At 33.4% G+C, this 21,961-nt stretch overlaps 2 protein-coding genes across 2 annotated transcripts; one reads left to right on the plus strand and one right to left on the minus strand.

Annotated features, from left to right (window-relative positions):
• On the minus strand, positions 1–9,864 carry Snx16 (Sorting nexin 16). Its single transcript, XM_023158656.2, has 5 exons — positions 9,461–9,864; positions 9,184–9,361; positions 7,844–8,152; positions 6,754–6,890; positions 1–250 (listed from the first exon to the last, which is right to left on the minus strand). The coding sequence occupies exons 1-5, from the start codon at positions 9,604–9,606 to the stop codon at positions 184–186; spliced, it is 837 nt and encodes a 278-aa protein (XP_023014424.2). The 5' UTR covers positions 9,607–9,864; the 3' UTR covers positions 1–183.
• A 1,847-nt stretch (positions 9,865–11,711) lies between these two features.
• Nelf-E (Negative elongation factor E) lies at positions 11,712–21,752 on the plus strand. Its single transcript, XM_023158657.2, has 5 exons — positions 11,712–11,907; positions 11,958–12,457; positions 12,508–12,562; positions 15,356–15,467; positions 21,429–21,752. Exons 1-5 carry the CDS (start codon positions 11,827–11,829, stop codon positions 21,500–21,502), a joined length of 822 nt encoding a protein of 273 aa, XP_023014425.1. The 5' UTR covers positions 11,712–11,826; the 3' UTR covers positions 21,503–21,752.
• The last annotated feature ends 209 nt before the right edge of the window (positions 21,753–21,961 follow it).

The raw sequence follows: 21,961 nt of genomic DNA on the forward strand, positions 1-21,961 counted from the left end.
TTTTTGGGTGAAATATTTTATAAAATATCTATGGAAATAACATAAGACATCTTAGTCTTGGATCAGGTTTGATCACAATCATAAAAATTCTGATATAAAATTTAAAACTATGTCAACAATTTATCACAAAATATAAATATAGCTAAATATAGCTACTCAATGGTCTCAATAACCTTGGTCCTGTCATTTCGCAAGTTTTGTTAAATTTTCACACTCCTTTTGACACTTCGAACAATTCATCATGGAATTCCTGGAAAAGTTGAAAAAAAAAAGGCATTAATATACTATAAGGAAGCATCAAGTGAAATTTATGAAATGTATTTTTTTCACACATTTGATTAAACATGCACTTGGTTTTCAAATCTTGATCACCTTAATACGTTGCAAGTTTTTACATTGAGATTTGAGTATACAACTTAAAGTAAGGAATATTAAAAAAAAAATAATTTCACTTATTTCTTGTACAGTACACTTTTTGAAAAACTATAATAGCTTTGTTTGTTTGAAGGTGGTTCATTAGTCATTAGAGTCATCACCCAAACACGATTGTGGATACTAACAATCAAAATGTGAAGTAACTTGGCTATAATCTTTTAATTTTCATTTCCTTTTTTGTTTGATCGTTGAAATTTTCAATTTTTTGCTTTTTCATTATAATTTCATTTCAGGTTTTTTTTGCTTAATATAATTGTTATTTTCAGCTATTGATTTTAATTTTCAACTGTATTGGTTCTTTCAGGTATTTCAAATCATTTTTTATATCATATTAGACAATGGAAGTCCAAACTAATGAAATGTATAATAGCTTTCTCAAGTAGGAAGTGCAAGCATCAATTCCTGCTTGAGAAAGAAGCTGTTTATTGCATAATGAAATATGTGCCGCGATTATAAATCTTTCATAGTAATCTAACTGAATCAGTACTTTTTTATATAGATTTCAATCAAGTATCAGCCAGTTCCATTCGAATTTCCAACAATATTTTACACTCTGAAGCAAAAGTGTGAAAGAATTAAATCTTAAAATCATTAATCTCTAGCCTCAAAGGCTATCCAGCTCCAACTATAAGAACTACAAATAATATTTCACAGTTGTGGCTGAACTTGAGATTCTAGCTACTCTCGTTGAGCAAGTACACAAAAAGTGACCAGAGTTATGAAAAAACAAGTTATGGATGCTTCATCAGGACAATGCTATCACCCACACTGCACTGATTGTTCAGTCATTTTTGGCCAGACATAGGATCCCTGTACTAGAACATCCACTTGAAGCTGATCACTTGGTGATCAAAACACGTGTCGAGGTGTTAAAATAACGGTTTGGTGTTGGGAAAAAACTCCAGTAATATTAATTACTACACCAAACGTTCCAAACAGTGCATCACAAATCCACCCTTCTTACCAGATCTAGCTCCTTGTGACTTATTTATTTTCCCAAAAGTGGAGAAAGCATTGAAAGTAATCAGGTTTGATACTGTGGAAGCTGTAGCTGAAAAAGTGAGATTATGAACATGCTGGTGGCAAAGAAAGTGGTAAGTTTGGAGAAAACTGTAAATTAAATTCAACCATGGGTTTCTGGGAACAGATGACATCCATTTAGTAATACTACAAAAAGAGCCAGAACTTCTACTCATCCTTGAATGAAGTCTGGCTGGAATGCATACCCAAAACATGAAGACTGATTAAATCCAGCTTCATAACGAAAGAAAATTGGACAGGATTTGCGAAGGTCTCGAGACTAATCAGTCTGATATCATTTGTATTGGATACAGAAGACTTATTAGAGAAATACCACTGTCTAACAAACCTCTGCTTCGAGACCAATATGCATACTGGCCAGGTATGCCAACAGAAATGGATTTTTGCCGGGGCACAGAAAAAGCAGAATATGCTTACAAGAACAAGATCGATGACAGAGGTAGCAGGTGGATGGAGTGTATGCTTAGAGGAAGATTGGTATATGCAACCATCATGGGGGCACGAGGAGGAGGGGGGTTGTCGCCACTGTTATGAAACATTGTAATGGACGAGTTACTACGTCTTCTGGACCATAATGGATATAAAGTAATGGGCTATGCAGACGACTTAGTCAACCTAATCCAGGGCAAATATAATAATATAGTGGGAGGAGGGCGCATGCAGCAGGCCTAGAATATTATAATAGCCCAACGAAAACGGCCATAGTAGCATTTACCAAGGGAACCAAGACAGAGGGCTGAGGACCTCTAAAACTTTGAGGTGAAGGAATACATCTGTCGGAGGAGGTCAAATACCTGGTAGTGATACAAGATCCCAAGCTGACCTGAAACCAATATCTACGAGCGGAAGAAAATGAGGTGGTATCACTGATGCTGGCAAGATGCAAATATAAAAAAAACATGGGAGCTGAAATCAGACATGATGAATTTGACTCTACACCATGGTGGTCAAACCCATAATAGCATATGCATCTATGGTTTGGTAACCAAAGATGAAACAAACAACCGCTATCCACAAACTAAGCAGGGTGCAAGGACTTGCATGTTTGGGAATAACGGGGGCATCGAAAACTAATCCAACAACTGCATTGGAGACGCTTTTGACAGACCGACAGAATTTATTCAATCATGTTATGCATACAATAAATACATTTATGACGGGTCAAAAAGAGTGGAGATGCACGCTGTACTGGGTACAAAATTAAAAGATAATATACAATTATTATTGATCATTTGAAATAGAAACTAACTGCTAGGTAGAATAAAATATTGGTGCTGCAGAACATCACATAGCAACATATATATAGAAAAGTAATATTAAGTGAGTTAATCTTCAACTGTAAGTACTATTCATATAATCCTGTGTTGAGTAATAACAGTTTTTAAAAGGAATGTTTTAACTCTCCTCTTGAATGAAGAAGTAATGAGCTGAGTGAGGTCAACTGGTAAATGGTTGTACAACTTGAGGTCCAGTGAATTTCGTGTAGACATTTCTAGTTTATTCAGCGGTTGTCTCAGTTTATCTGCATTTCTAGTGGGATAATTATGATAGTCTGATTGGGTGGAGAATATACTTTTCTTTTTATGGATCTCTTACAAAATTTTTGAAATAAATATACAAGGCAAAGGCAGAATTTTGTAAAAGATGAAGATAGGTTGACATGGTTCGTTGAATGAAGCTCCAGCTATTATTCTAAGTGCTTTTTTTGCACACGGAAAATATTTTGAGCATGAGAAGATTGTCCCCATAAGAGATTTCCATACATTAAATGGGAGTGAAATAGTGAGTAAGACGCAGTTAGTAATGTATTGGTACTTATGAATCTTTTCAGCTGGCGAAGAAGGTAGAGCTGAGTTGACAAGTTTTTGCATAGAAAGTCAATATGATTTTCTCATTTAAGTGAGTCGTCAATGATTATACCTAATAATTTTACGTGCTTCTGTTTGGTTACCCTATTATTTGAAGATATAGCTATTTGTTAAGTTTTTCCTCTATTTAATTTCAAATTATTGGAAGTAAACCAGTTTACAGCCTTTTCTTCAATTTCATTGGTCTTGTCAAGTAGTTTACTTATGTCAGAGTTAGAGTGAATCATTGTTGTATCATCTGCAAAACAGATGACTCTGCTAGGTAGTAGGCTTTGAAAAATATCATTCACGTATATTACAAAAAGTATAGGTCCAAGGATTGACCCCTGAGGTATGCCATGGGAAACTACTTTCTCTACAGATAATTCCCCGTTTGTGCAGACGGCTTGTTTCCTTCTGGTTAAGTATGAATTAAATAAGTTTAAGACTGTACCTCTTATTCCAAAAATTTCAAGTGAATATTTCTCCTTTATATCTTGTAATAATGGAAGACACAAGGGTGGGCCAATTCATACTGAAAAACTCACCTAGTTCCATGGAATTAGGCAAAACAGAAATTTCGGAATATGTGGTGGAGCGAACATCAAACATGTTCTCAGATCACATGACACTGAAATACACGTTCGCAATAAACTTTGCGGTTAAAGTCTTGAAGGGTTGAGAGTGGAGAAAGAGTAGTTATCCCGAGAACATTAAAAAACTTACTCGGTGAACATTCAGTGTTTGGATTGCATTGCCAGAAATTCCTCTATTGAACGGAAGCTATTTTCCAGAATATATTTTGGCAAGTTATTATAAAGAAATATGCAATTATAAAATGTAGACTTTTTTAATGTTGCAGTTTTATGTTTTGCTGTAGATAATCTTCCAGAAGATGCCTACAGGCACAATTCCTTAGCTGCACATTGTGACCTACACCACTATAAAACAAGAGAAACTAAGGTATGAGTTAAGCCATGTCCCAAGTTTTGGTATTTCTAATATAGAACTTCTTGATGGGTAGTTATGATGACTTCCTAACACATTGAAGTCAGAAATGTTGCTTTTTAAAAAACGTTACACATTTTAAAATGAAAATTGAATGGAAGGGCAGAATAGAGTATTGTTTGAAGACAGTCCTACATGACTCTCTGTATTCAAAACTGAATAATAGTCCAATTATTCTTTTTTGAGAAGTTGAAACTCTTTTACATTCAGTAGCCAGTCCCCATGTTGCAATATTATTTGATATATGGCTATATGCAAATGCATAGTATAAATTCAACAATCCCTTTTGATCAAAAACTGGTTTCATCTGAAGAACTGCATAGTATGCTTTATTGAGTTGTTTACAAAAAATAATCTATCTAGGAGGAGAAACTGAGGTATGAGTTAAGCCATGTCCCAAGTAACTTAATGCTGTCACTAAATATTAGATTTTTATAAAAGGTTTTTGTAACTGGTTTTCTTATATAGAAATTTATGCAGGTTGTTTTATCAGTATTTAAAATGAGTCGATTTTTTTTACATCATTGTTTTATTTCATACTGTGCAATTCTTCAAGGGTTTCTCCACAGGCTGTAACTGTTGTGTCATCATCAAACATTGATACTTGAAGGACAAAAATTGAGGGTCCCAAGACAGATCCTTGGGGAACACCCAAGAGAAGTAGTGCATGCATTCTATAGTTGTTGTTCTACTTTGACGAGATTACTTCTGTGAAAAAAATAAGATTCAAACCATTTTAACAAGACACCTCTTATACCCAGATAATTAAGTTTTTCTAATGAATTTCATGCTTAGACAGTCAAAAGCTTTTGAGAAATCGAACCAAAGAGACATAACATGTTTTCCTTCATATAAGGAAGTGCAAACATGATTCAGTAAATGGTATGTAACTGGTTCCGTTGATTTATTTTTCCTAAAACCATGTTGAGTTAACAGGTCGTAACTGATTACTACATTGTACACACTGCGTTAGAGCACCTTTGAAAATTCTGTCAAGAGATATTTGGCGGTAGTTATCTATTGTTTGTTTGGGAAATACTAGCGAATATGTCATCAGGTTAGGAAATTCTTCTCCTCCTTGATAGGAAGGTAGATCCAAAATGAGTGATTCTACTGAAACCAGCGAAGTTTTTTTGTGGCTCACAAACTCAGCCACATAACTGCACCCAAGGGCCAGGGGACACTCTCTTAAGATTCTCTCGGGCAACTTGTAGCCATCCATGCCACAATGTGCAGCTAAGGAATCGTGCCTGTAGGCATCTTCTGGAATATTATCTACGGCAGCCATAATGGCATGCTGAAGTGATTCCAATTAATTGGTCAATATTGAGTTTGTGGCATGTTCAAACCTCAAGAGTCCTACGTTATTCACTGCACAACTTTCCGTATGAGGGCATCCATGAGTCAGCTTTACCTTACGATACATTAGATTCAGTCATGCAGGACTTTTTCATCTTTTAAATATAAGTTTTTGTTGACCTGCACACGGAGAGTTTGATTTCTCCCTGATGCATATTCTGTTCTACTATTCAATAATCTGGTGTGAAGCGGATTCATCAGAAGATATTCTGCTCTTGAGAAGGCAATGAGTTGCTTACTCCTCCTGTCTGTTAAAACATGAGAAGCTCTCACTGTCGATCTGATGTTATGGTCAATGCCATCTTATGTTACAGTCAATGTTCATCTCTCAAGACTCAGGGATGGATTCTTTGATTACTTTAGACTCTTCAGGGTCTATGAAAAGAGCCACTAATAGCTAGGGAAATGAGATCCATCACATCAGGGTACCGCACTACCGTTACGAGAATTTCTACAAGAGACAGTGACTGGGTTTCTGATATTCAAAGTTATTTTTGTATCAAAGTTGAGAAAAAGAATTATATATCAACATATGTCCTAAAGGTTTGAAAAAAAAAACAAGATTTCAACTTTTAAACTAGTTTCAAGTCAATTTTTTTATGATAAATTTGGTGTGACCTTAGATATTTGTGTGAAAAGTATGCCTCTTCTATGCATCAAAAGGCAATTTTGACGTACAACATAATTCATTTATGCCAATATTATTCGTGTGTACTGAATTATTTTGAAAATTAAAATTGCACACCACTGCTTCCTCTCAAAGTAAAAATAATTTTTCAAAAAGTCAATACTTTCTCTTGATTTTTTTTTCATATTATTCATGGTTTTCACATAAAAAATTGTGTATTGTATAACCACACTGAAGAAAAATTGAGAAGTCAGAAGTTTCTTGTGAAACTGTTCAAATGAGTCCCAACTATTTGCAGGAGGAAAACATTAATTTTTTTTGCAGGACATTTTTGTGCAATAATCTGCAAAAATTTCCATGTGTTGTTTATCGGCCTATCAGCCTCATTCTAACTCGTAATACAAATTATTAAAACAGGACTGAATAATAGCATACCTTATTACTTTGCGTAAACTTTCATTTTCCGTTCCTAACAAATGTAACTTAGTTTGTAGTTTATCTAATGAATTATCTTTTTCTTGTATCTGCTGCTTGAGGTCCGTAATGGTTTCTTCCAAAGCTTCAAAAATAGCCTAAAAATAATCGTTCAATCAATTGTTTCTTAAAATAGAATTTTAAAAGATTTTTCAAGTTATTAGAAAGTAAAGGCAGGACACGATAACTGTTTAGGTCAAAGCTTGTGCATAAATTTTCCAAGGAAAAAATATTCATTATAATAATATCAAAAATAATTTTTATTAGCCAATGATAGTACAGTGTTTACTCGTATATGGTTTTTTTGTATAATTCAAATGTTCATATAGAAATAGTTGTTTAGAGAGTATTTTTTCTTTCGTATAATTCGTCCCTCCTTGCATATTCTTATACAAACTGGTGATCAATCTTGTCAATTCATCAAAACTACTGTCTCAACTAGAGTAACATGTGCCAAGAATCAGTGGTAGAACTGAACAATGTTTTTATTTTCCAACACCAAGAACCAATATGTTATTGATATCTCCCTTATTTGCAAAGTGCTTAATTGAATCAAGTCTGTCAGAAAGTAGACACTTATTCAAAACCATTGAATATATTAGGAAAAGAGATATTCCATGAAGGTATTATTGTTAGGATTATTTATATTCCCTATATTCAACACCTTCATCCCAAAACTGTCTATTATGTTTGCAAATCATCAAACACTTACTTGTTTTTTTTCCTTTTAAATATTCCATGAAATTATATGTGTATATTTCCTATATTTAACACTTTCATCCCAAAATTGTATACCATGTCCTATAACTAGGTCCAGTGCCTGTTTGGACAATTAAATGTTTTTTTTCTTTTTAATTCAATGTTTATAGAAAAGTAGCTGTTTCGAGAGGGCTTATTTTTTCCAGTTTGTGTCTGAAAGTTACTTCTTTGCATGAGCTACACACCTTTGTAAAGAGTTTTCTTTGGCATTAACTGGTTTCTTCCTTTCTATGGAAGATTCTCGCATTTTTTTATGTACAAAAATAAAGAGGAAATAATATAAGAAAATGACCTTAGACTCTTCACTTGTTTCCGAATACACTGGTGGTTCATTTAAACAAAAGAAGTCCTGTATTTCTTGTGAACAAATCAAATCTGGTTCGTTCAGCATGGCATTCACAAGAGTTTGCAAACGGTTAACCCTCTCGTCTAGAAATATAGGATCGAAATTGTTCTTCAACCATCTTTTCCTGGGCAAGTGTTGAGTAACATCTGGATAATTGTCCCTGAGTCTGTTACACAACCTCACAAAATCTGTATATCGTCGAAATACATACCAGAAGTCGCCAGTCAGTTTATTTTCAACTTTCAGTTTGTAGACCTGGAAGTAACAATTTTCTTTTACTCGGATATGACAAGCAATTCCTAAAGATAGATTCATGCACCAATTTCAAGTTGTAAGTTGCTCGTTTTAACTTCCAAGAAATCATATTGGCCAACTAAAAGCTCAAACGGTTAATATTTGTTTCAATGGCTTGTACCGCTTTTTGAAAAATTGTATTAGACTTACATAGTTTGATTTACTGATCATAAATCATCTATCGCAGATTCAGCCATCCGAAAATCAAAATATTAAGTATTTAAAGAACTCACTTTCAGTAAGAAAAATAAGTTTTGAAATTCAATTTTTTCAGTTTATAGAATAAACATTACTTTCCTACCATTTTCAAGATTGATTTGAATACATATTTTACAGGTACTATATCTCCAAAAATAGACATGGAATTTCAAGATTTAACTTCAAATTTATCATAAGCAAATGAAAACAGTTGATAGTATAAAAGTTAAAGTGAATATTTGCCAATTACCAACAGTTTATAAGTAACTTTGGTACGAAAAAGTAGCAAGTTTGTACTTTTCCACTTTCTGCTGTGTCTTCTCACATTCAACCTATCAGAAAGAACCATAAGAATATATCCAACTATTGTGAAATCAAATCACCAGAAAAAACTAATCGTACACGAAGTATCATTCATATTATAACAAGTTGTTTTTGTTCATTGAATGATTGCCAAATTCATTTTGATTTTGTTATTTAAAAAATTATTGAAAATAAAAAAACACTTTCTGATTGCCACTTATCATGCTGCATGGCTTTAACATATTTTTAGTCCAACATTTTGTCTCAGAGATACCATCACTACTTGTACTTTTTTGTATAGACCGCAAAAAAAGAATACCATTGAGTTAGCAATTTTCATAAAAAGTTCACTAATGTATTACACATATCCGGAATTCCTTATCTTGGATACAGTCTGAATATTAATAATCAACTGCCTACAATTTCTCAACTCTTGTGACCTACAACTCTAGAATAGTGCTTGAATCCACCTTAAGTAGATGCATATTTACTGTAAATCTAGCTCTTTCTTCCATTATTTCATATCCAACTATAGGTATCTGAATATTGTCCCAAGAAATATTTCTATTCATTGTGTAAAAGTTATCATTCTCTTCATCACTTGTCATATTATCGGTTAACGTAGCATTAGAAGTAGTTGATTGTGCTGGCCGGTCAAAATTCTTATATCTGTAAAGTCAAAAAACACTAATAAAGAAACTGTTGCTGTAAAATCAAGTACAAGATATTCGTCACATATACCTGGACTATGAATGTTTAACCAATTACCTCAACTCTGAAGAACATTCTTCAGAATCAGTTGTAACTGCTTCCTCTGCTGTTTCGCATACAGAGTCTTTTGTAGAAGCTATTGACCCCATTGGAATAGTTGTATTATTCGAGATTGAAATATCACTGGTCGAATTATCACACATTATTTATCTATCACTGTGAATTAAACTACCATCTGCAGTTTTTTCACGTCTACTGTTTCCGTTTCCTCGTGCTTCGTCGTGTTTGAATGTGAATAAATTATTTCCTAATTCATATTAATGTACTGCTTATAACATATTTTTCAACATTAAATTACTTGAAAAGCTTTGAAAAGAAATGAAAACAATTCTTTGTTAAAATCAAAATAACATTTCTATTTATAAACTGTCAACAGAAAACTTTCTGCTTAAATGACCTTAAATGTCAAACCCATCTCAACAAGAAGAAGAAGAACACATTTCTTCTTCTTCTTCTCTTTCTTTTTTTTTGTGGTCTTCGCTTCCCTTCAGCGCAGTAGACCAGAGAACTAGGCTATACAATGTCAATCCGAACAGCTAAATAAAAGACTAATGTACCGGATCTGAAAAATTAACTACTTAATACCATATAAAACCTCCCACATAAAAATAATGATTAGAATTCGTAAATAATATCACGTTGCCAGTGTAATACAAAGGAAATGCTGACGTTCGGTACCTATTTTAGCTTTTATGCGACTCGAATTGACTCGAATTAAGAAAATATCCACCTAAACGCGATTGTATATACTAACAACTCAAATTTTGAGAATCAAGATTTTAAATTTATCTTCTTTTCTTATCCTGCCTTCTTCACCGTTATCTCTTTTTTTTTCTATTCCTCATCACTTCATAACATTCGTGTACCCATTCAGTTATAATCATTTGTTGTTCTTAAAAATTGGCACCGGTACTTATAACTCTATTCGACGACGTTAACCATCTTGATTTTATTCAGGTTGAAGCTTGGCCTCCTTCCCCTTTTAACTGAAGTTTGTCAGAGAGACAAATGGGTCACAACTGATGTTTGATGGTGGCATGAAAGTCCTTAGACATCCATACCGCCCTTCGCGTTATACCCCTACCTGGCTGGGGTGAGATAGATGAAGATATTATTCATCTGTTAACGGAGGACATAGGGGCCTCATACGACAGAGTGTCGGGGCCTTCTATATCGGGAGGGGTCGTCTACAGCGTAATCTATAGCTTCCCTGACTATAACTCTATTCGACTGTTATATTATTTCAATATATACATGTCTTCTGGGCTCCACTCGGATCACGACATCGGCATGCCATCTATGAGGTCGGTCTGTATCAGCACAACCGTCCTCTGCCGCGTTCGGCCTCAAAGGAGAATTTTGACATTTTCGGTAGTTTCATGAATATGTTCCAAAAAATGATAAATGTTTCACCAATAATACTTGTCCAATTGATGACTCATTTATTTTGCAGAAATTCATATTGAATATGGGATAATGAAGATAATAAGTTAATTATTTGTTACGACCGATTTCGGTTTATTAGACCATTCTCAAGTCAGAATAGTCTAATAAACCGAAACCGGTCGTAACGAATAAAAAACTTAGTAGAAATGAGACAAAAGTTATTTTCTTCATCCTGTACCAATAACAAATGGATGAATCCGCTGGACATGACGTGTCAGTCCTGATAGATTAGTGATGGAGAAAAAAAGCTGAGAGAGTTTTAGAAATCAAACTTCTGCCCATTAGACTGTGAGATGGTAGCAAGTGGCGTTCTTCAATTTCATACAGAACTCAATGATAATAACAATCCTAAATTGGAGAGTGTAATGTCGAAGATTTTGTTAATCTGTTTTTAAAACAGGTTTTTACTGATAGCTCTTTGTCACAAGCTATTTTTGAATAGGTTAATTTTAAACATCTCATGATAATATTCACTTTACTTTTTTCAACGGATTCTTTTTACGCCAGAGGTTTCAAATTTCACGCATCAGATTAGAATTTCAGATTTTAATTTACTGAAAATTTGGAATATTATGTTCTCACTTTTAAATGAAAATTGATTTTATTATACAGTATGACACACTTAAGATGAAGCTATCCCTGTATTTTAGTCATTTTTGAAAGCAAACGATTTGATTTTTGATAGAGGTGTAGACCTTCATGGGCCGCACCTTTCGCAATACTTAGCCCAAATGACAGGAATCAACCCGAGCCTGAGATTCTCAAAAATTTCATGGTATATGTTCCGTTATGAGTGTCCCTTCTGGAAGTAGGGTATTCTGTGGTATTGTTTATTGTGGTAATGTCAAAAAAAGGTTAATTGTTGGATATTGTTTACTTCTTGACTTTGATAATACTTAAATCAAGAAAATATAATAATGGTGTACATTCATTTTCCTGCAAATTATACTGAAGAGGAACTCATGCTGCAGGCTAAATACCAGAAACTAAAAAAGAAGGTACTGAATTATAAATATATTTTTCAAATATCAGTCATCATCCATTTCAGAAAAAAGCTCTACAAGCTCTAAAGGCTCCAAAACCTGAACCAGAAAAGCCCATTATACCTAAAAGACCTGCAGAAGCCAGAGATGCCAGAGAAGTTGCTAAAAAACTGATAAAATCTGGAGTAATATCTGCCATATCCAAGCAACAGAAGCAACCTGAACAAGGATTCAAGCGACCAAGAGGCTTAGAGCGAAAGCTTATTTCCGACAAAATCGTTAGCGGATACCAACCTTTCTCAGCCGTTCAAAGCGATGATGGCCCTGACAACCCGGAAAACAAACCACCGAGATTAAAAAATCTCTATGACTCTTTCGCAAACGCTCGCGATAGGGAAGAAAGAGGTCTCACAGAAAAACAGCAGCAGCAGCAACAGAAGACAGACAAACCCAGACAAGGAAATACCATATATGTGTCTGGGTACAAAATTACCGAAGAGTTCTTGAAGAAACATTTTTCTACCATGGGGACAATTATAAATATTTCGATGGAAATTGAGAAAAAGTATGTTTTGTCCGTGTTACTGAAAATTTAACTAGTTTTGTTTATTACAGTCGAGGATTTATAACTTTTGATAAGGTGGATGCGGCTGAGAGGTCAATATCAGAGGTAAAATATATATTTTAGCGTGTTTATGCAACACACTTCCTGAGACTGAGAACTATGCCTAGAAAGTTGGTCAACATTTAACTAATAACTAAGAGCTTACCTCACAAAAAAATGTGCATGCCCCAAATTGAAATATTTACAGCTGTCATTGACGCAAGAAACTTCAAAAACTATTATTTACATTTTTTACCTATTATATTACCCAATTTTCAGCCACTACTAGACAACATATCAAATTCATAAATTGCTTCTCACTTTGGAAAGGTGTGTGATTGAAGCGACAAGATATCTAATAATATAGGCAGAATTTAAACCTCTGGCATGAAATGAATTTTGATATTTTATGGAAGTTGAATAATTATTATTTTAGTATCTCAGATGAGGAATTGATGATTCAGGTAACAATTTTGTTTACTGGTTTAACTAACCTACCTAAATGACATTGGCTATATCTATACTTATAAATGTGTAAGTTTCTCACTTAACACTCATTCATCTTTGCTTCTCTGTACTGGTAAGTTCTAGAAAGCTAAAATTTGGTGTATAGGTGTTTTTTAGGTCTTAGATTCGTACTAAGATAGCATTTTTGAAAGTTCCAACTGAAGCGCCCCCAGTGGGGTAAAAAGGGATCATTCACAGATGAAAATTATCTTTTCATCACTGTTTCTCTGTACTGTACTGATATTTTGTATGTAGGTTCGTTTTATGTCAAAGATGCGCAATAAGAAAGGATTTTCGAATATTCCAACTAGCTGCGGTAGAAAATGACGCATTCATGAAACAAAGTTACCTTTTCATCACTGTTTCTTCATTCCCTTAAATTTCTGGTGGGAGAATTTATATTCAGTATCAGTTTGATTACGTCAATCATAAAATTTTACTAAAAAAAAACTTCATAAATATGGATGTAGAGGTGTAACGAACACGTGGTTCAAATCGTACCTTTCAGGTCGGAGTCGAATGGTGAGGATAACAGAACTCTCAGAGAACAGGGCCATTGAATCTGGTGTACCACAGGGTTCTGTGTTAGGCCCTATTCTATTTCTGCTATATATGAATGACATCTCTATGATTGACATATCTGGTAGTTTCACTATATTCGCGGATGATACTACAATATTGTGGAAAGAAAAAAATTCAGTGGGGCTAAATAAAATAATATCATCCGACTTGAAGAAGGTGAAGAGCTGGTGCGATGCAAATTTCCCCTCTCTCAATGCATCCAAAAGGAATATAATATCAATCAAATGTTCGCTTGATGAAATTTTAATAGACGCTGCCATATTACAAAATGAATTAAACACAAAATTTTTCGGTGTATTCATTGATAATAGGCTGAAATTTGATGAACACCTTAAACAACTCCTCCGGATGTTATGCAGTTAGAGTGGTTTCAAATGAGTTGGGTTTCCATATCGCAAAGACTGTTACCATGCACTTATTGAATCTCGACTACGTTATGGCATACCTTTTTGGGGAGCATGCAACTCATCCTTTCTCTCTTCTGTATTGATATTACAGAAGAGAGCACTAAGATGTCTCTGTAAAGTCAAACCCAGAGAATCGTGCAGCACTGCCAATAACATTTTAACAGCCATCGCACTTTTTATCTTAGAGACGGTTTGCCTTATTTATAAATATAAATCGAAGTCCAACTTTGCTTCTACTCCTTATGCTGCTCGCAATAGCACTTATACTTTTTGACTTCCCATTCCAACTTTGGATTTAATCAAGGATTCCATATACTATAATGGTGGTAAGTTGTTCAATCATTTACCACTAGAAATGAGATCTGCAAATCTAAGGCGGTGAAGAACCTACTTGTTGATAGACCCTATTATAGTTTGGAACAGTATTTTAGCAAATTTAACAATATATTAGCAATTTATTCTTTGTACTATTACTTTATACATGGTGGTATTTTATCTATACATTTTTTTATTTTGTATTTATACATTTTTAAAGAGCCTTAGGGCAAGTGTCTTAAGGCGAAACATCGGTGTATACCAGTGAGGATGATAGTGTTCTATGTAAGTGCAATTTGTTACCATTCATTTAAAGTAGAACTCATGTGAATGATATGTGATTTTTATTCCACAACGAATGTTTGAAATACAAACTTAGTAGAGAAAAGTATCTTCTGTATAATTCAGTGTTCATATCGAAGTATTTGTTTCGAAAAAAAATGTTCTTTTGTATAATTCCATGTTTATATGAAAGTAGCTGTTTCAGGAGGACTTTCTTTCAGTTTGTGTCTGAAAGTTACTTCTTTGCATGATGTACACATCCATGTATAGAGTCACTTATTTTCAAATTGATTACTTCCTTCCTTTGAAAGATTCCCTCATCCTTTTTTTTTGTATCAAGATGGAGTAGTAGAAAGCCAAAAATTTTCTGTCCCAAAAAACATTTTTAAAACTTTTTTATATCTACATTTTTTAATACTTTTTCTATAATAACATTGTATTTCTTGTACTTTGTCAATAATATGCCAATCTTCAGACAATAAAGTATGATTTGTCTAAATAATTTATATCTTCTTGCTTGTCTCTTATACCACTAAAAAGTAGAAAATTGGCTGAAAATCTGGTAATAATGATTGGAGTTGTGGAGATGTTTTTAACCAAAAATAATATTCATCGGATTTACAGTAAACCAATCAGTAACCTCATTTGACAGCTTTCATGATTAATGAAATTCATCTGATAAAAAAACGAACATGCTCAAAAAAAATCCATAATAATAAGTATGTTTCCCAAAAACGGATACGTGTATTAATAATTTTATTTCTAGATGGATGGCAGCATGGTATCAGGAATTCCGTTGAAAGTTTCACTCGCCAGAAGACAACCTCAAATTGAACCCATCAATGATGCCACTTCATCCGCTGCCTGGGCTACTTTAGGTAAAATAAACACTGTATGCTTCGTTTGTCTGCCGTCATTTTCATAATAATTCAATTATTGAAGTTGATTTTTAAATAAGAAACATGGTAGAGGTGGAAAATATAGCGATTTTTTTCATTTTGGATAATAAAACTTTTGACGGCTAATAACCTAGCGGTTGATGCCGCAAAAAAAAAACTTTTGATAGTGAAAAATGCTATTTTTTAGTATAACATATCGTAGGAGCAAAGACCAACTATTATAGTACCTACATTATTTTGAAATAGAACAAATCTACACATAATATTCGTGGGAATTTTTTTTTCAATAGCATTTCAACAATCTGATTTTTTTTAAATGTATAAAGTTAAGTTTAAATAGTCAATTTTTCATTTCATAGTGTTGGCCTGATCTTGAGAACAATTAAGGTAGATTCACCAGAAGAGACAAAATATGATAATTATTTGTTCATTTTATATGTTCAGTTTGTTACATTTAGTTCTGAAATTCATTCTAAGGTAGACCGAGGCGAATCGGATCACTTTTTCTTTGAGGTTGAGCAAATCATACTAAAGTGTTAGATAATGTTATTTTTATTGACGAAAACGTAAGAAGTAATATTCAGCTATGAAATAAACATTTGAAAACTTAAATCATCTATATATTCTCTTGATTAGCTATTAAAAACTAAAAGGAAAATATCCTAATCGCCGCAATTTTCGGGGTAAATCGGATCGTATACAACATGTAACTAAATTTTGAGTTTCTTAACACTTGCTGTGGTAAAAATTGATAATGAGATCAATTTTAATCATCAGGACATAAATCACATATATATGGTCTTCCCCCCCCCCATAGGTTCACGAATTCTCTTCGAAGCAAATGGTGACGTCAAAGGTGATGGAAGATTTTTTTAATTATTTCTGAACAGGTGAAAGGCTGGGCTTTTTCAGACTGTTGCGAACTTGTGGATGGCACTATATCAAGTGGTTTTGTATTTGTGACTTGGACTTGTACCTTTATTTTTGACTGTACTTGTTCTGCACTTGAGAATTGGTCTTGTGGATGCACTTCTTGGAACTCTTGGAGTGGACTTGGGGTACTTCACAGTTTCTCTGTTTTGCTGATGAACTCTTAATTTTTATCCCAGGTGTTGCTTTATTCTTCATCTTCTTTCTTTCTTTCTTGTGGCTTGCATTTATGGCTTTATTTGTTGGGAACTTGGGGACTGGACTTGGAACTCCACAATGTCTGACTCTTGATCACAGATAAACTTGAGGTCAGGTATTGCATTGGCGTCTAGTGGCAAATATTCCAGTCTTTCCAGTTTTTTTGAAGCCTTTTGTAGCATTGCCAACAGTGGCAGCTTGATTCCAAGCCCGTTGGAAAAGTGCTCCTAAAGCAACTTTTGTGAATCCTTGATTCGGATGTGAGTGTTGCCATGCTGTAGCTTGTTGATGATGTTAGGTTTTGAACGGTTTCAAAAACGATAGCGATGGATATGTTGCAGCCATAACTTAAAAGATTTTTTGGTGACCCAGCCCTTTTCTATCATGGCAACTTCAGTACCAGGTGGCATACCTAGGAGAAAATCAGCTTCCGAATAATTGTTTTTTTTATTTCTTTGCATGGAGCGATGAAACCAACCAGTCCTGGCCAGCCATTCCAGCACCTCTGTTAAATTTGTATTTTATGTTTTGCGTTTGCCGCAAATTCGAATGCGTTTTTACGTACCGCTTTGGATGTTCTCTAATATACACACCTTGCTCAACAATATAAACCAATATAGTTGAGTTTTAACCCAAATACATAATGTGACACAAACAACTCAATTGCAGACGAGCGTCGTCGACACTGATTCACAAGCACGATCGAAATACTACCCATGTCTGGAGGTGAGAGGTGAATGGAGAGACAGGAAACGCTGGTTTAGTGCGTTCTATGTAAATGCGATATTTGAATTATCAAAGATTTCTTATTTGGATCCGATTCGCCTCGGTCTACCCTAGATCTGTTTGAAATCGGTTTTTCCGTTAACCACAACCGTTAACGACCACTCTTAGAAGTCGAAACTCGTGCGAGCTAAGAAATAACGAGATCTTATCTTTTAACGTGTGATTCCCAACACGGGTTGGACGATAGCAAGTGAAAATCGATCGTACGGCTTGCAACTTGAACCACCGCTTCACACAGCGGTCGATTAAGTGAGTGGAGCAAAGCTCCCACGTCAAACCGACTGGCTACCGACCTACAGTTTCATTACAAACCTAAATTTTATGGTTTTTCAACTTTAAGTTTTGCTGTCAAATGATTTGAAAATTGAGCTGATGATACATCAAAGCCAAGTAGTTTAGAAATGATAGAGGCGTTACTAAAGTATAAATTCTAATCACTGTTTTACAAACTTGAACATTTTGTGAACTATTCTTCAACTAAAAGGTCTTTTCAAAAAATAACGTGAATGTTCAAAGTTCGTGGGTACCAACAAACCAATGAAAATGTTGATTGGCAAAATGAAATAAACAGACTACAAAAGATGCATAATCGTGGTATGCGAATAATCTTACACCCATAGCAAATATGTTGCAAACCCTTCAATGGCTACCAGTGAAGAAAGTCTTCGAGTACCAAACACTAATTTTTATTTTTAAAATCAAAATTGGATATTCACCTGTATATATCTACAGAATAAATTAACTTATGTGGCTGAAATACATGGGCATAATACTAGAAACAGAAGCAATATAAAAGTTGAAAAATATTAAAAAAATAGTACACATAATTCTTTGTTTCATAAAGGAGTAGATTGTTTTAATGACCTCCCACAAGAAATTAAAGATAGTGGTTCGATAAATATATTCAAAAGACGATTGAAGGATTTCTTTACGAAAATATTGTATATTCCTATGCATGACTTTCTTATATAACTTTTTATTTATGGATATGTATTTTTAATCAGAAATTTGTATTTTTTCATGTTGATATTATTTCATTTATAATGTGACAATGTATTTACTATTGTAAATGAATTAGTTTCTCAACTAAATAAAACGATATATATTGTTGATTCACTATTGGAGAAGTTGTTTAGGATGCCTGCAGATTGGTTGGCTCATGCCTTGCATTTTTTACATAAATATTGGGAATTAAACGTGTGGCAGCAAAGTTCCTTCCAAAATTGCTGGATTTTGACCAAAAAAACCGTCTCATGAGCATCGTTGAGGAATTGTTGAATGACATCAACGGCGATCCAGATTTGCTTGAAAGGATCATAACTGGTAACGAATCGTGGATATATGGTTATGACATCAAAGCCAAACTCCAATTGTCCCAATAGAAGAGCCAAGACCAAAAAAAGCACGGCAAGTTTGATTAAATGTCAAGGTTTTGCTCACTGTTTTCTTTGATTACTGTGGCGTAGTGCATCAGGAGTTCTTGCCAGTTGATCGTTTGGTCAATAAGCTAGGCGCCGCTTGCGAGAAACAATACGAAGAAAACATCCGGTAGTGTAGAAAAATAACTCATGGCTTTCACATCATGGTAATGCACCTGCTGACTCGACATTGCTTGTTGGTAATGTTTTGGCCAAAAACAACACCGTATAATAATGCCCCAGCCACAGTATTCACCAGACTTAGCCCCCTGCGACTTTTTTCTATTTCCAAGGTCGTAGAGACCCATGATAGAAAAGCGTTTTGCGACGTTTGAGGAGATAAAAATCGAATCGCTGATTAAAAAGTGCATATCAGAACTGCTTCGGGAATTGAAAAAAAAGCTGTCACAAGTGTATTATATCTGAGGGGGTTTAAAAGGGACAAAATTGAAATTGATTGATAAATAAATATTTTTTGAGAAAAAAGAAAATTCACGTTATTTTTTTAACAGACTTTGTATAATCCAGTATAATTGAAGGGAAAATTGAAAATATGGTAGGACTATCAACCTGCATTTTTGAATAATAGGAATTCAATGAATTCGGAATGAGACGTGTTTTATGCCAACACAACATTTGAATGGGGTGAAAACTTAATAGGTCTTTCAATCTTTCAATAAAAATACTCTCATTTGATTGGGATAGACATACAAGGACTAGGATTTTGTTTCTAGAAAATATTATAGAGAACTCGAATTCTTTCCCAAGAACCAAGGAATTTACTTCAGAATTTTTAAAGTGACAATGTCGAAGAAAACCTTTCTTCACCAGAATTATTGTGTCAACATGAATATAATTGGTTCTATGAAATTCAGCTATGGTTACATATATATATATATATATATATATATATATATATATATATATATATATATATATATATATATATATATATATGAAATCTGAAGTTTTCACGGATAGGAATATGCTGAACTGGTTTTTCCGGGTATTTGATCCGTGTATGTGATATTATCTCTAATTTTGAAATTAGAGATAATATCACATACACATCAGGTTTTTCCGGGTATTTGATATATATATGATATATATATATATATATATATATATATATATATATATATATATATATATATATATATATATATATATATATACATAATGGATCTGAACACGAACATAATACACGGCATGGAGCTTTTTTGAGAATTCCACAACACAGAACCTCATTATAGATAGATACTTTATTGGTGTTAATATACTTACAGTATTCACACAAGTCAAACAAAGATACAACATAAAATAAGCTTATTAACATTATATTAAAATTACACCCTAAAACAATCTTAAATAATTTTACGAAACTACATTTAAAGGTTAATACAATATAAAAATATTATCATGATTCGTCTTGTGTATTTGTATACTAAAGTCATCCTGTAAAAATTCATCTATACTGTAGTAAGCTTTAGATACTAAAAACTCTTTTATTTTACGTTTGAATTCGCTAGTAGTTAATTTTTTCGTTTCCTCGTGAAGTTTATTATAAAATTTCACAGCCCAGTACTTCAGTCCATTTTAGCCTTTTTTAAGGCGACATGTATTAAAGATAATATCTTTTTTATTTCTAGTGTCGTATTCGTGTCTATTTTCAAATGATTCATATTGAGGTATATGCAATTTTATATAGAGTAAATTTTCTAATATGTATAATGATGGGAATGTTAAAATACTCAGTGTTATAAAAGATGTTCTACAATCATCTTTATAATAAACTCCATCTATAATTCTAATTGCCTTTCTTTGTAACCTGAAAATTCTATGCCTTTCCGCAGCGTGCCCCCATGCAATAATGGCATATTATATGAGAACTCCCCACGGTACAATGTAATTAGTTGTTATAATAAGTAACCAAATCAGCTGAAATAAATTACCAATGATAGGGTATTTCACAACAAAATTAAAACCTTGTTACTTAGAAAGTGCTATTATAGTTACCAAGAGTTTATGAACGATAATTCGATAGACACAGATCTTACATGACTTTTACCTTTTAAATGGTTAACAATATTGATTGTTTATTTTTATTTTTATATACAGACACTCAAATTCATATGTACAAATTGACAGATTTTATTTATTTACTTATTTATTCATACATATGTACTTATATTTTTAGTGTAACAAATTGTAATATTATACTATAAGGACGTACCATACGTACCTAGCATACCAACAAATGGTTAATAAACTATTATTATTATTATAAAATGGTTCATTTTCCTTCAGTCCAAGTTATGTTATTGAAACTATATGATGAAACTTGTAACTTTCATATAGAAAGATTTATCAGATTTTAGGTTGAAACGTTTGTTGGCGAAGTTTCACTATTAAGTTTGTCTGATACTACTATTCTTCTTTTCTTTTGTTGTTTTGATTTATATATACTTTCGGGATAATGCTCAGCAAACCTTATTATTATTAATTTCAGATTTTTCATTCACTCTGTAACTTCATAGTTTTACTTCATAGCACTTTGTATCATACTGTTTAGATTTTATGAATTTGCATGCTCTTCTTTATTTTGCAGCATCCAGTCACTCTCAGAAAGGAAATCACAGGGATAAGAGGAACTTGGTTACATATGATGACATGTTTGATTAGGAAGCAGAAAACAATCTCTTGAAGACCCATAGACCAATCATATTTCTCATACTTTTTGTTTGAGAAGAATATTAAATATTTTCATGGAATTGGTGAGAAAATTCTGATTGATGAAATTTTATACATATTAATTATAGAAGTAATTAATTCTACTTATTGAATATTTTTGTGATCATAGAATTTATGTTTTCGGAACTATTTCTGAACAATTGACTAATCTGACACTAAGATTTATTAAAGGAATCCAAAATATCTTGTTTTTTGTGACTTGTTATCATTCACATGTTAATAATCCTCTCTACTCGGGAAATGGACTGTATGAGGCAGTTCGTAGTTGACAATTGGAGGCATTGAGTCAGAGGTCTTACTCAGAATGATGTGACTTTCAATAACGGCACCGCATTAACCTGTTTTGTGCAATTTGCACACATCTGTATGCGTCCATCTGGAGTCTCTCCG

Source organism: Leptinotarsa decemlineata, unplaced genomic scaffold, assembly GCF_025532065.1.
Source record: "Leptinotarsa decemlineata unplaced genomic scaffold, Ldec_3_MD MMD2_P_RNA_scaffold_12, whole genome shotgun sequence".
Lineage (NCBI taxonomy): Eukaryota > Metazoa > Arthropoda > Insecta > Coleoptera > Chrysomelidae > Leptinotarsa > Leptinotarsa decemlineata.